At 59.1% G+C, this 11,967-nt stretch overlaps 3 protein-coding genes across 3 annotated transcripts; 1 reads left to right on the plus strand and 2 right to left on the minus strand.

Annotated features, from left to right (window-relative positions):
- Positions 1–1,157: 1,157 nt before the first annotated feature.
- PLICBS_009293 (uncharacterized protein) lies at positions 1,158–4,287 on the minus strand (the record flags this gene model as incomplete). Its single annotated transcript, XM_018323823.2, has 2 exons — positions 1,158–3,700; positions 3,771–4,287. The coding sequence occupies 2 exons, from the start codon at positions 4,285–4,287 to the stop codon at positions 1,158–1,160; spliced, it is 3,060 nt and encodes a 1,019-aa protein (XP_018177002.2).
- A 3,813-nt stretch (positions 4,288–8,100) lies between these two features.
- PLICBS_009294 (uncharacterized protein) lies at positions 8,101–9,218 on the plus strand (the record flags this gene model as incomplete). The annotated part of the gene is made up of 3 exons (XM_018323824.1): positions 8,101–8,358; positions 8,611–8,679; positions 8,760–9,218. 3 exons carry the CDS (start codon positions 8,101–8,103, stop codon positions 9,216–9,218), a joined length of 786 nt encoding a protein of 261 aa, XP_018177003.1.
- Positions 9,219–9,567: 349 nt separating this feature from the next.
- Positions 9,568–11,469, minus strand: PLICBS_009295 (uncharacterized protein; the record flags this gene model as incomplete). Its single annotated transcript, XM_065601603.1, has 1 exon — positions 9,568–11,469. One exon carries the CDS (start codon positions 11,467–11,469, stop codon positions 9,568–9,570), a length of 1,902 nt encoding a protein of 633 aa, XP_065457675.1.
- Between the last annotated feature and the right edge of the window lie 498 nt (positions 11,470–11,967).

The raw sequence follows: 11,967 nt of genomic DNA on the forward strand, positions 1-11,967 counted from the left end.
CTCCGGCGTTTTTGCGACACCCGCGCCAACACCCCCGGGCGGGTCGGGACTCTACGGCAGGTAGATGAAATTGAGAATTTCCATGGTTCTCAATGGCCATTTCACTTCACTTGTGAAATGCTCCATGGGAGGCGTTTCCCGAAGTCATCTTCTCTGCTCTTTGCCGAGACACACAAAAAGGCTCGTCGTGACCCGATGTGCGCTCCCGACTGGTCTCGTCGGCAATGCGCTGTCTCGGCTTATCTCCTTGTCTCCCTCGTAAATGCTCAAGTCTCTGGCAACGAAGCCGATGTGGCAGCGCTGGTCCAGCGCGCCTCGTAGCCCTCCTCCCCCCCACGTAGTCTTCCAATCCGCTAGGATATCTCCTCGTCGATCACTTAGATCCATGGTTTTCGAGGTATACGACTGGCGAAGAGCGAACCAGCGGGGGACAAATAGTTATCACCAGTTCTCTGCTCTCGCCCGAAGATTTTCACCGAGGCCCCATGACGATGGAAATTTGATGGTGAGGTACATGCTCCTCGGCCTGCCTCGAGGATACTGTAATTGCCGCGCCAGCGCCGGCGCCCTTTCTACGTTGTGTACTTGGTGTGGTTCGCAGTCCGCCAGACACATCTGCACGTTGAAAGCGGCACTTTAATAATACACAATTGTATTCGCCCTACAACGTCTCGTGTCAAAATGACTAATTGCACATTGAAGTGAAAACAGGCTTGTCATGATGCCATGAGCCGACAGTCTCTGCTGGACTGAGCTGGTCCTCCTGAACAATCGAGTCCCTCGCCGGCCTGATGCTCCTCGAAATGCCAACGCCGACGATCTGAAAGCGAACAACCTCTCACCTTGTACTGGTAACACATTCCATACTTTAACAATGGTAGCTGTGAGAATGACGGCAAACAATCTCGCACGGCCAAGCCGAATCGAGACATGCACGAAATGATGGGCCTCGCGGGGCCGAGTCCGTAAATGCTCGTCGACACCGTCGAAACAAGGCCGACGTAAGCTCATACCGTTGCGAGACCGTCGTGATACTCATACAAGTCGTAAGTATGACAGCAATAATTCATGCTCTCGCTAGAGCTTTTGTATCATCCCCTTGTGCAAGCCGTAGGTCTTGGATGGCCGACACAGGAGGAGAGCGTGATGATCCGCGTTCAACCACTGCCGCGAGGGATTTGGCCCTTGTGGTGAGAGCTGCTGTTCGGAGGCAGATTCTCCACTTTGTTCAACTCTTCAGGCCCGCGATGGCCGAGGTCACCGGACTCTATGGCCTTGCGACCAGGTTCCTTGCGCCCAGTGGGAGTGTTGGCGATCGCCGGAGTCAGCGATGCCGTGGCGTGCCCGGCGTAGTGCGGAAGAACGCCGCGTGCCGTCGTCGAGGAAACCGTGCCTGGCACTGCGGTGCCGCTCGACTTGCCCTTCTTGAACATAGTCGTTAAGATCTCGTGGGAATTTTTGGCCCTGAAGGCAAGGTCAGTCTCCAAATTGAGATCGGAGCTCGAAGCGTTGGGGGACGCCAACCTGTTTGTCGGTGCGTTCCTGCGTCCCTTGAACAAGATGCTGGAGTCATCGCCAGAATCAGGAGACGACTTCTCCTTGAACTCATTCGCAGAACTTGGGAACGCGTCGCCCAGTGCTTTGCGGAAGTCATCGTAGCGGCCAGGCTGCATGTACCCCTTAACCGGGCTGACATTGCTCGAAGCAGGAGATGCGACCATAGGCGACTGGAAGCCCGTGAGTTGCTCAGACTGGGTGAGATTGCGGGAAGGCCGGAGGCTGTATCGACCAACTGATCCGAAAGGATCGCTGTCTGCCTTGGTCTTGGACAGATCGTGGCCATATTGAATATGGTCGATCGGAACCGGGCGTCTCAATTTGGGCTCCGGCATATTTGCTCTGACAGGAGATGGCGGGTAGAAATCTTTACCATCAAACTTGGGCAAACCTTTCTGCAGACTGCGGGGAGTGTTTCCCCAAAACAAATGACGCGCTCTCAGCTCGTCTTCAGTCAGCTCGCGCTCGTAGATATAGTCTGCGTCGCTGGCTAAAGTGGGATCGCAGCCAGCCCGAAGGGCCCCAACAAGATAGGGCTTGGACGTCATTCCTTGTGCATTAATTGACGGATATGCAGGATCCGCGAACATCAAGTTCTCTCCAGACGCCACCGAAGTGTCCGTTGCTGCGGCTGACGTCGTGCCATCTGTGCGAGGCTGGAAGAGGGGAGCCAGAGCCGCGTTTACAGGAAGAGACGAACCTTTTCTGACAGGCTCCGTGGAACGAGGCTTCCTAAGAGCGCTCTTGAGCGGGGCGGGCTGGACCGCACTTGAACTCAATGGAAGCGGCGACGACACGCGCTCCTTTCCTTTGTGGTTCTTGGTGCTGTGGGCATGAGGCACGTCATCGTGCGACACCGACTCACTGTGAGGCTCCATTCCCACTCGTGGACCGCCAGAAGTCGACCATTTCGATCCATGGTCATCACGAGAGGGCGCATTGGCAGCTGGTGCCGTCGGGCCGTCACTTTTTGGCTTGAGGCTTTCCTCCTTGGCCAATGCATTCTCAAGGTGGAGTTCAAACAGCTTGATCTGATGCCGGAGATTTTCGATCGACTGTTCCGTGGCTCTTTCGTCAATCTGGTGCTTGTTGTACAAAAGCTGGTCTTCGGCATTCTTGAGGTGCTGATGAAGGTGAGCAAGCTGCTTCTTCGTGATCTCGCTCTGGAGGATTGACGATGGTGGCATGTGCAGCGCACCGCCATAGCTAGGGGCGGCGGACAGAGGCGGGGCTTGGGAGCCCATGGAAGGATCCGCTCGCATGCCATGAAATTGCATCCAAGGATACACTGGCGGTTTGTGGCCCATGGCAGGCTGTCCAGGCACTGCAACGGGGAAGCCAGCGACATGTGGCATGGCACCGGGGGAGTAGACAGCGCCGGGGGGCATCATCCACTGGCCGTTGTAATAGAATGGGCGACTGCGGTCAAATTGCTCGGGGGGCGAGAGATGCACGGTGCTTGGGTTCTCTGTTTTGCCAGCATCGCTCTGCCTGTCGTTCTGAAGCGGAGTGGCAGCATTGTTAGCACCGGATAGCTGACCTGAAGCGGGGACCATGTGAGGATGAGCCATCATGCCGTAGCCATGGGCCATAGGCCACGGAATCATCGGATACGGCGGGTGCCCAGCCATCATTCCGGGAGCTAGGGCCGGTGCCATGGGGGCGGGAATCCCATGCATCATCGGCGGGAACGCACCGTACGGGAGCTGCGGAATGGCGTAGGGAGTGTTCTCCATGTTGCCGTGGCTTTCAGGCCGAGAGGAAGCCCGAGAATCGCCATTCAGCCTTTCTTTGGCCAGTTTGGCTGTGGGCGACGGCACGCCTCGAGTGTTCGGGACAATGCGGCCGCCGGCTGTAACGCGCACGTGAGTTGGCGAGACAACGGCCTTGTAGAATCGCTGAAAGCCTTCATCCTTCTGAGCAGAGAAGCCAACAGGGCTGCAAATTGGGCGCGGCACGGCCTCTTCGGACTCGCTTCGACCGCGATACTTCCACTCGTAATCGGTGCCGTCAAGCTGACGGGCAGCAATAGCCTTTGCTGGGTTGCGATTCGTGGAAGAACGAACCGAGATGCCAACAGTTTCCAAATCCTCTTCTCGGATCAGGGGAAGAGAGCGATCCGAAGACATTCTGAAGATGTCACCTGTGAGTCAAAATTAGTCTGCCGGCCATGAAAGGACTGCAAGGGGGTTGACGTATCGGGCGGGACTCACCGAAGCTTGGGTCTCTTTGAAGCTTGTCGTACAGACGATCGTAGAACTCCTTGCTGGCAGAGAAATTCTTCATGCGAACAAGTTCGCGAATCGAGTATGTTTTGGAGACCATCTTGATCTCGACAAAGGCAAAAAAGAAGTAGGAACGATGGTTCTCTCTCGAGTGCCAGACAAACAGGGTAGGATAGCCGCGAGATTTTCCCAGTCGTCGAATGTTTGACTGAATGAATGTCAAGATGGGAACGACCTGTGACCAAAGCCTGGTGCCGTCAGTGATTTTTTGCGCGTCCAGCTGCGATCTCAGAAAGTTGGGCAGAGCGTCATAGGGTGATGTGATTGTGAACCGATCCGACGGCCGGCCGAGGTCGACGGAGACCTGGATACAGCGATGGTAGTTGTGCAGCAAATTATATCTGATGAGAAGAGGAGTGAAGGCACTGAGAACGTGGTCCTCGTGCTGGGCCAGGGACAGAGAGCGGACGATTTGTTTCGCCCGCTTCGACCTAGTCATGACCATGCTGGTACGCAAGAATGACCGACACGGGTAAGGGGGAAATCGGCAGAGACCCGGACGGAGTCCTCAGGACTCCAAATGGACGCGAGGAAAGATTCTGCTGGATGCGATAGAGCCAGATGTGCTTGTTTTGCCGAGTGATGGCTGCAAGAGGCACGCCTCTTGTCGACCACGGGGTGGTCTTAGCCGCCGACGCTGTGGCACAGCGGGCCGAGTGCAGAACCAGCCTTGAAGACAAACGGCGAAGAGAAGAATCAGATGCAGCAGACCAGGGTGCCCATGGCCTTGCGGGCGTGGCAGATCGAGATGGAGATGGCTTTCGGGTGGTGGAGGAAGCTGGGCTGCTGCGGGTGGGGGGCGATTGGGGGGAAGGGCAGGAGAATCGAGAGCAAATGGAGAAACATCAGATGAGCAACTTACCAAGCGGGCTCCCAGGGCAAGCAATCAGCGACCTGTATGCATAAACAGCCTTGAGAAGGCTTCCAATTTCGAAGTTCGGCGAGGAAAACGGCGGAGGACGAGGGAGAGACGGTAGGGCAGCTCTGGCGAGTCTTGTTTTTCTGGTCGAAGACGGCCGCGAGCTCTGAAGAGGTCAGGTAGCGTGAGCGACGATGAACCGAAGACGCGCGATGCCCAAGAGGAAGAGCGGCAAACCGTCGAGAAGAAAAGTAGCGCTCTGCAAGTCTTCGTCGGGAGCGCACTGCCTCTGGTCAGCAAGTGTCCCAGTCGCACTCGGCGGCCGAAGCTGTCTCGTGGGAAGAGGGCCTCGTCCGCGGCTGCTGCAGAGCAGGCCCAAGCGATCCCCTCGGCGAAGCAAGAGGTGCAACTCCCTGGCGAGAGATGTTGCGACGGCAGGGGTCAGCCTTGCGAAGAGAAGGCGCACTTTCTCGGAGATTGGCAGCGATGATGGCGAAAGCCTGACGCGAAGCAGGATCTCGAGTGTTGCCGAACGAAGGGGGAGGGAGCGCAGAGCAGAGGAGCGCGGCGCGGGAGGAAGGTGAGGAAGGATAAGGGACGAAGCGGCGCACCGACAACAAAGAGCTTCGTTTCGAGGAAGGTCCGGGGGCGGCGGCCACACGCCACAAGGTAAGCTACGCCACGAAAGAGCATGGCCTGGGGCAACGTGAACACTGGGCTGACTGCACTGAACACTACCGTGACACACTGCCGGGCAGTTGCCAGGTACCTAAGTAGGTAGTGTTCAGGGCAGTTGTTAGGTGTGCGTGGCGGTCTGCCGGGCCGTCAGTCCCACCTGCCAGCTGGCAGCAGGCGGGCTATGGCACTCGCGGCAGGAGCCACAGGGTGCGCACCTCCTTCCAATTCTCTCATGCTCCAGTGGGCTATCAACGACGAGGATCGAATGAGTGGACCGGACTGCCTCAGGCACAAGCTTTGATGTGCTTTACATATTTGTGAAAGAGGGCTTCCAGTCAAGGATCACCATGGCCAAACACGATCTATCGATGTGGTTTGGTACTGGGTACCACACTACAAGACCTGGATGAGGGACAGCAATGACCACAACAACCCAGAAAGGCATGGGCCTCAACATCCATGAAGACTCGCTGGAGCCCTTTCGCCACATGACTTTCCCTCCACGACCCTCTGTCTCCGCCTCCATGGATGTACTTGGACCAATCTCATCAGCTGGCTGGGATGGTCCACCAGTGTGATGAACCATGCCCTGACAGAAGCATGAGAGGTTTACGTGGTAATTCGGAGTGATTCATTGCTCGAGTAGACGACGACTGGCGTGCAGTGGCCAGGCCATCTGGGAATCCTTCGGAAACTCCCGAGACGCATATTTGTCTGGCATCGGATCTGAGATGCTAGATGGAGCCCGGCCAGGCTTCCGGGGCCGATTTTGAACGGCGGGAAGATGTATTACCGATGGATAAGACCATTTAAATCTCGAAGCAGTACAGCCCTCGGCATGGTGTGCGCGGTGGCCGGACCGTTTGATGTTGGTGGGCACCACCTCGCGCGTGCTTCGCACGTGCGGGACTGCCACTGCGGCCGCGGGATCTAGCCCCCGGCCGGGCCGCACACCGCCACCGTGACACGACGCCAGAGCCATGCTGCTTTCAGGTCGCAGAGATTAGCGAGCCGCCATTGCCGCCGTGTCGGGTGCAGTATGTAACCAAATACCACGGACGTGCATTGGTGCGGTAGCTCATGTGCCTGTGCTGCGGGAGGGACGCGGCCTGCGGATACGGCTTCTTTTCTCGGAAGCCATGCGGAAATGACTTGCACATGTCGCTGATGCCGCGATGATGCCGACCTCGCCAGGCACCGGAGGCGGTCGTGCTTTGAGAACATACGAGTACGGGTCCCCTGTCTTGTTCTTGCAGCACGTGGAACCGATTACCGACAGGTGCCGAGACACGGCTCCCCCCCGCGATGCACCCATCATGTTATTTTCCCACCCCAGGCTGTCGTGCGTATCTGCCTGCCGCGGCTCGCACTACTCAAGGTCACATCACAGCAACCCATCATTGTCCGCCATCACTGCATAGATAGCTGTTTCAGGGATGGTGGGCCTTATTACCTAGGTACATGCTGTCGGGCGAGTGGAAGCTTACCACAGCACGCTTGGTGGTGCCGTCTCGCATGGCGCTTCGCAGGAGCCCGGGGTTCTGAAGTTGGTCGCAACGTTCCCAACCCCGTGCCGCACCTACAAAACTACGGGAGTCTATTGCAATTAGTGGGAGTGGACAGCCGGCCTGCCCCTGAACCGGACGAGTCTGGAATTCTGAATCCTTGCGCTTCGGTGATGGGGGGCACTGACAGCCTGTGAGTCGCGCATGGAGGGCTGCCCCGCATCCAGGCGGCGCCCGCCATCTCCAGCGGGGTGGCCTCTGGCGCTGAAGGTTCCGCGTTCCCGCCATACCCCGCCATGGCAGAGGGGTCGCTCGGCGGCGATGCGCGAGCGGCCGCGCCCTGGCGCGCGCCCACTACGTCACCTGGCTTGGGCTCCATGCGGCTGCGTCGGTGCCATGCCCCTCCACGCAGCCCTCCCTGCCAGTGCCAGTGCCAGCCAAAGCCGCCTTGCTGCTGGTGTTACCTGCCAGCCGTGGACGAGCCAGGCCTGCCTTGCCCTTGCCCCTGCCCTGGATTGGAACGCGTCGTCAGTGGACACGATTGCACCCGAACTTGCAAAGTAGCCGCTGTAGGGGCGTCGACGCCACTGCCCGCAACAGGCCCTGTCCATGGACGAACGGATGGATTGGATGGATCAATGGCCTGTCAGCAGTGAGCCGCGCGCAATCACAGGCCAGACGCGCGTGCCCCTCCCATCCCCTAGGTCCTTAGGGCAACGGCCGCCTGTCTCCAACAGGCAATTCGCGGGTCCCGCCAGCACGCGAAACCTCCAGATCCCAGGGTGGGCGCCGACGCCTGCTTCCTCGGCAGTCGGGACTTGCGGTTGTTTGTTAGGTTCCAGTGGCGCGCTGCTCGACAGACTCGCTTGGCAAGGGTTCGCTGCGGATGGTCTGGAGTCTGCGCTGGAGCGGGAATTAATTTCTGGGGCCCTTTAAACTCAAGTAAATCCTGTTTCTTTCTCTCCTGGTCTTTCTTCTAATTAGTTAACCAACTGCCTTACCCTACCTATCCAATTGCCCGCGGATACCTGCCACACGAGTGCTCCTATTCGCACCTCATCACGAAATCACGACGACCCCCCAATTGACCACGAGAAACCCAATTGACCTCTTCCTCGACTTTAACTACCGAAGCAACCTCACCCTCCGATATCCTACGTCGTCTCCCTCGACCTCTACTACGACCTCCATCTCTACCGCTTCTCACCTAGATACCATGGCGCCGCTCACCCCCACCTGGCAGCAGCCCTCCCACCCGGCCATCCAAGAGGTGCTCATCAACGAGGCCGAGTTCACCACCAAGAGCATCTCCCGCGTCTCGCTCCCGCCCTTTGCCGTCTTCGCCCGCCTCGCCTGGCCGCCCTGCACCGCCGCCCAGGAGCCCACCTACGCCACCGTCCAGACGGGTCGCGACACCCACCTCAACCTCAACAGCGACCTGCTGTACATCAATCACTCCTGCGAGCCCTCTCTCGTCAGTCTGACCTCTGCGAAGGCCTCCTTCTCCCTCCCTCCTTTGGCCGATGTTCTCCCTCTTCCCCCTTATCATCCTCTCCCCTCGGTGGTGGCAGTGGCAGTAGTGATGTGAAGAAGCAAGTCAGAGTTAGTGCAAGGTTGTGCGAGAAATGCGTGACGGATGCGCGTAGAAGTGCCCTGCCTTGATGTCATGAGATAACGACAGCTCTGCGAAACGGTTCATTTGTTGACACGCGCAACACCCGCTTAGATCTTTGACACGGGTAACATGAACGTCTTGGTCGGACCCAAGGGCCTCGCCCCCGGCGACGAGCTCACAGTCAGTCGTCCTCCGTCTCCCTCCCAGCTCCTCCCACTTCTTTAAAGACCCGTCGTGTAACCAAGTCTTCGTGCCCATAGTTCTTCTACCCCTCCACGGAATGGAGCATGGCCCAGCCCTTCGACTGCCTCTGCGGCACGCCCACCTGCCGCGGCACCATCAGCGGCGCCCGCGACATGTCTGCCAAGCAGCTTGAGGGCATCTGGCTCAACGGCCACATCCGCGAGCTCCTCGACGAGCAGCAGCAGCAGCAGAACGGCCGCGAGCACCAGAGCGTCGTCGTCGGCGGTGACGCCTCGGACCCCACGGCCCGCGCCCTGCGCGACGCCCTCACGCAGGCCGAGAAGGTGGTCGAGGCCGCGCGCCTCGCCCTGCGCACCTACGTCGAGGCCGGCGGTGCGGCTACCAACGGGGGTTCCAACGGCTATCACGGCGCCGCGCTCAACGGCGGCGTGTCCAAGGCTCCGGGGCTGAACCGCCGTGGCCCGACGTCGAGGGAGCTCAGCGGCGAGATGAGCGGCGATACCGTCGTCGCCTAAGGGAAATCATCAAATGGGGGTGCGGGTTCTGCGCGAGGGACTTCAACTGCTCTTGTGTGGGATGTCGGGGAACACCCCAATGGAGAAGTATTGTTCGTTGCGGTCGAGCATTCAACATTGCTCCATCCTGTCGAGGAGCCGCCTACATTTTATCATGAGGGAATAAGTGGCCGATCCACGGCCACGTTAGAAATAAATATACACATATCTAGCCAACATATGGCGATCGCTGCCTCCATCTATAAAGCGAAATCACAACGGGGGACGTCTCAGAAAGCCACGACCACCCGGAAAACTACTACTGCCTCCAACGCCGGTGCAAATGCAAGGAATTTTGGCACGAGTCCTCTTAAGCCTGCTTTCCATCGCCTTTGCGATCCTGCCACCGGTTCCACGCGCTGCGGCCCTTTTCCGTGCCAGAGCCACTGCTGTACTTTGCCTCTTCCTTCTCCCACGCCAACCTCACCATGAGCCTGCGTGACTGGAATGCTCGCACAAACTTCCACACTTCCGTGTCGCCCATATTCCAAGCCTCGAGCGAGGCACGCAGCCTCGTCTCGCTGCTCGACTTGGTCTGTGCCACGACATTCCTCGCCTTTTCCAGCAGGGGTGGTTCGAGAGCAAGGTCCTCTTCCGTGGCCACGGGCCCGTTGCTGCGGTCGGGCATCTTGTCGTCCTTCTTTGGCAATCGGTCTGCAGGGACCGGACTCTGCGCTTTGCCGTCGTCGAGGGCCTTTTCAGGAATGGCAAACCCAAAGTACCAGCTCATGTCGGTTGGCATGTCGTTCTCCGCGATGAGCCAGAGCGAGTGCGCAACTGCATGCTCGCTTGCAATAATCTCTTTCAGGGTCATGACGCGACGCGGCCCAGACACCCCAGTGCCTAGCAAGTTCCGAGTCACGTCAGTGATCCAAGGGTCGCGTGGAGACTCTCGTCGGATCCATGAAACGTCCAACGATTCGCGCAGGTTCGAGACAAGCGCCAATGTCCAAGGATGAGGCACTATGCCGATGCTGAAAATGTGGGATGAGTTGTGGAATCTCGCTGGAGTTCCGACACGCATCGGTGCTCTGGCCACGCAGGGTGTGCAGTCAGGCAGGTTCGGTGGGCAGGAAGCCGGCATTGGGCCGTCGGCGCAGAGCGCCAACTCACGGGCAAGCTTCAGGGCGGCATTTACCATGGTCGTGGTATGCTCCGGATGAGGTTTGAGGACGTCGATGCCGTCGGGAAACCTGTTCTGCCAGGCGACATGCAGGTGGGTGTTGATGAGGCTGTTTAGGCTGCGGAGACCGTGAGCCCGGTCCTGCTTAAACTTGTCAGCCACCTTGTTGTACTTTCTGTCGATGACTCCTTGGGTGTAGGCAGCCAGCGGCATGGGCGATTCGTCCAGCTGGAAGACACCGTCTGGTGCGCCGACCAGACCGCTCTTTAGGACCTTGAGCGCAGAGGGCTCCGTCATGCTCTGTATCGCCTTGCTGACGGCGTCCTTGTGGCCTACAAAGAGCGCGTCGTCCATGTCCTTCCAGCGAGTCAGCTGCGGGTACTCGCCACGGCGCAGGTACGAAAGCATCGGGTCCTCCCGGGCAAGCGTCGGCAGCAGGGTGTAGTGCGCGAGTATCCCACCGCCCATCGTCTCCCACGCCAGCCAGCGCATGAGATCCACCTTGACCTCGGCTTCAATCTCTAGCCTTTGTAGGCTGTCGTAGGCGGGGTTGATCATGGCCTCGGCGGCGCTCAGAATGACAGGCTGAAAGCCCTGCGCCCACCAGGCACGCCGCCAAGTCAGGAGCAGCTCGCTCTCGGCGTCCTTTTCGTCGCGCGTCTTCTTGACGGTGGCGTCGTAGTAACAGTAAATCGGCTGGCGCGGCTTAAGGTGAGGAAGCAGCGCACGATCCTCGTTCAGCGTGACGGAGCTGGAAAAGGGAACCGACAGCCACTTCCAGTCGGCCCACCACCACGATCCGGCGTACTTGTCATTTTGCTGGCTCGGCGGGGGATGGGCGGGCTGTCGGAACGGGTTCAGGGCGCTCTTGGACAGGGAATCGCCGATGCGGGGGACACTGAGGTCGCCAATTCGGGGAACGGAGATCTTGGTGTCGTAGGCGGACAGGCTTGGGGAGGATGGGACGGCCGAGATGAGCGTGGTGATGAGGGTGATGGCGAGGATGGAGAGGCCGAGGAGCAGCAGGGTCAGTCGGCGGGCGGTGAATCGGGGTATCGGCCGACCGAAAATCATGTGTTGCTTGGGCATCTCGGCAATGCCGCAATGGCGGGCGATGCTGGCGAATGCGTCGTCTACTCGTACTTGTCGAGACGTGCGATGGTGTGGGTGCACGGCAGCCGGTGCGGCAAGGAGCAGGGGCCGAGGCTACCTGTAGCTGCGTGGCCAACTGATGGGGGCGTCGCTTGGCGGGGGGGCGCAGCTTTCATATTATTAAGCGGCCCGAAGCAGGAAAGGGAGCGTCTGCGACGCCGCGGTGTCGACGAAAAATGGGTGAAGCGCGAGATACGGCTGTGCGCCCGAGAAGCAGAGATGCCATCGTCGAACCACGCACGACGTTGGAGACGCGTGGAGCTCGAGGTAAAAAGCGGCCCCATCCAATCCTGTTGGACGGCAGCAGGTGGCAGAGCCTCAGGGGCACCGGCGCACTGCACGGGGCTATGGCGCGCCCCGGACCTTGCCTGATACAGCCAAAGCCGTGATCGCCACAGGGGGGATGTCGGCCGGCACTCGGGTGGGGCGCAGGGA

Source organism: Purpureocillium lilacinum (assembly GCF_023168085.1).
Source record: "Purpureocillium lilacinum CBS 284.36 DNA, scaffold_7, whole genome shotgun sequence".
NCBI lineage: Eukaryota > Fungi > Ascomycota > Sordariomycetes > Hypocreales > Ophiocordycipitaceae > Purpureocillium > Purpureocillium lilacinum.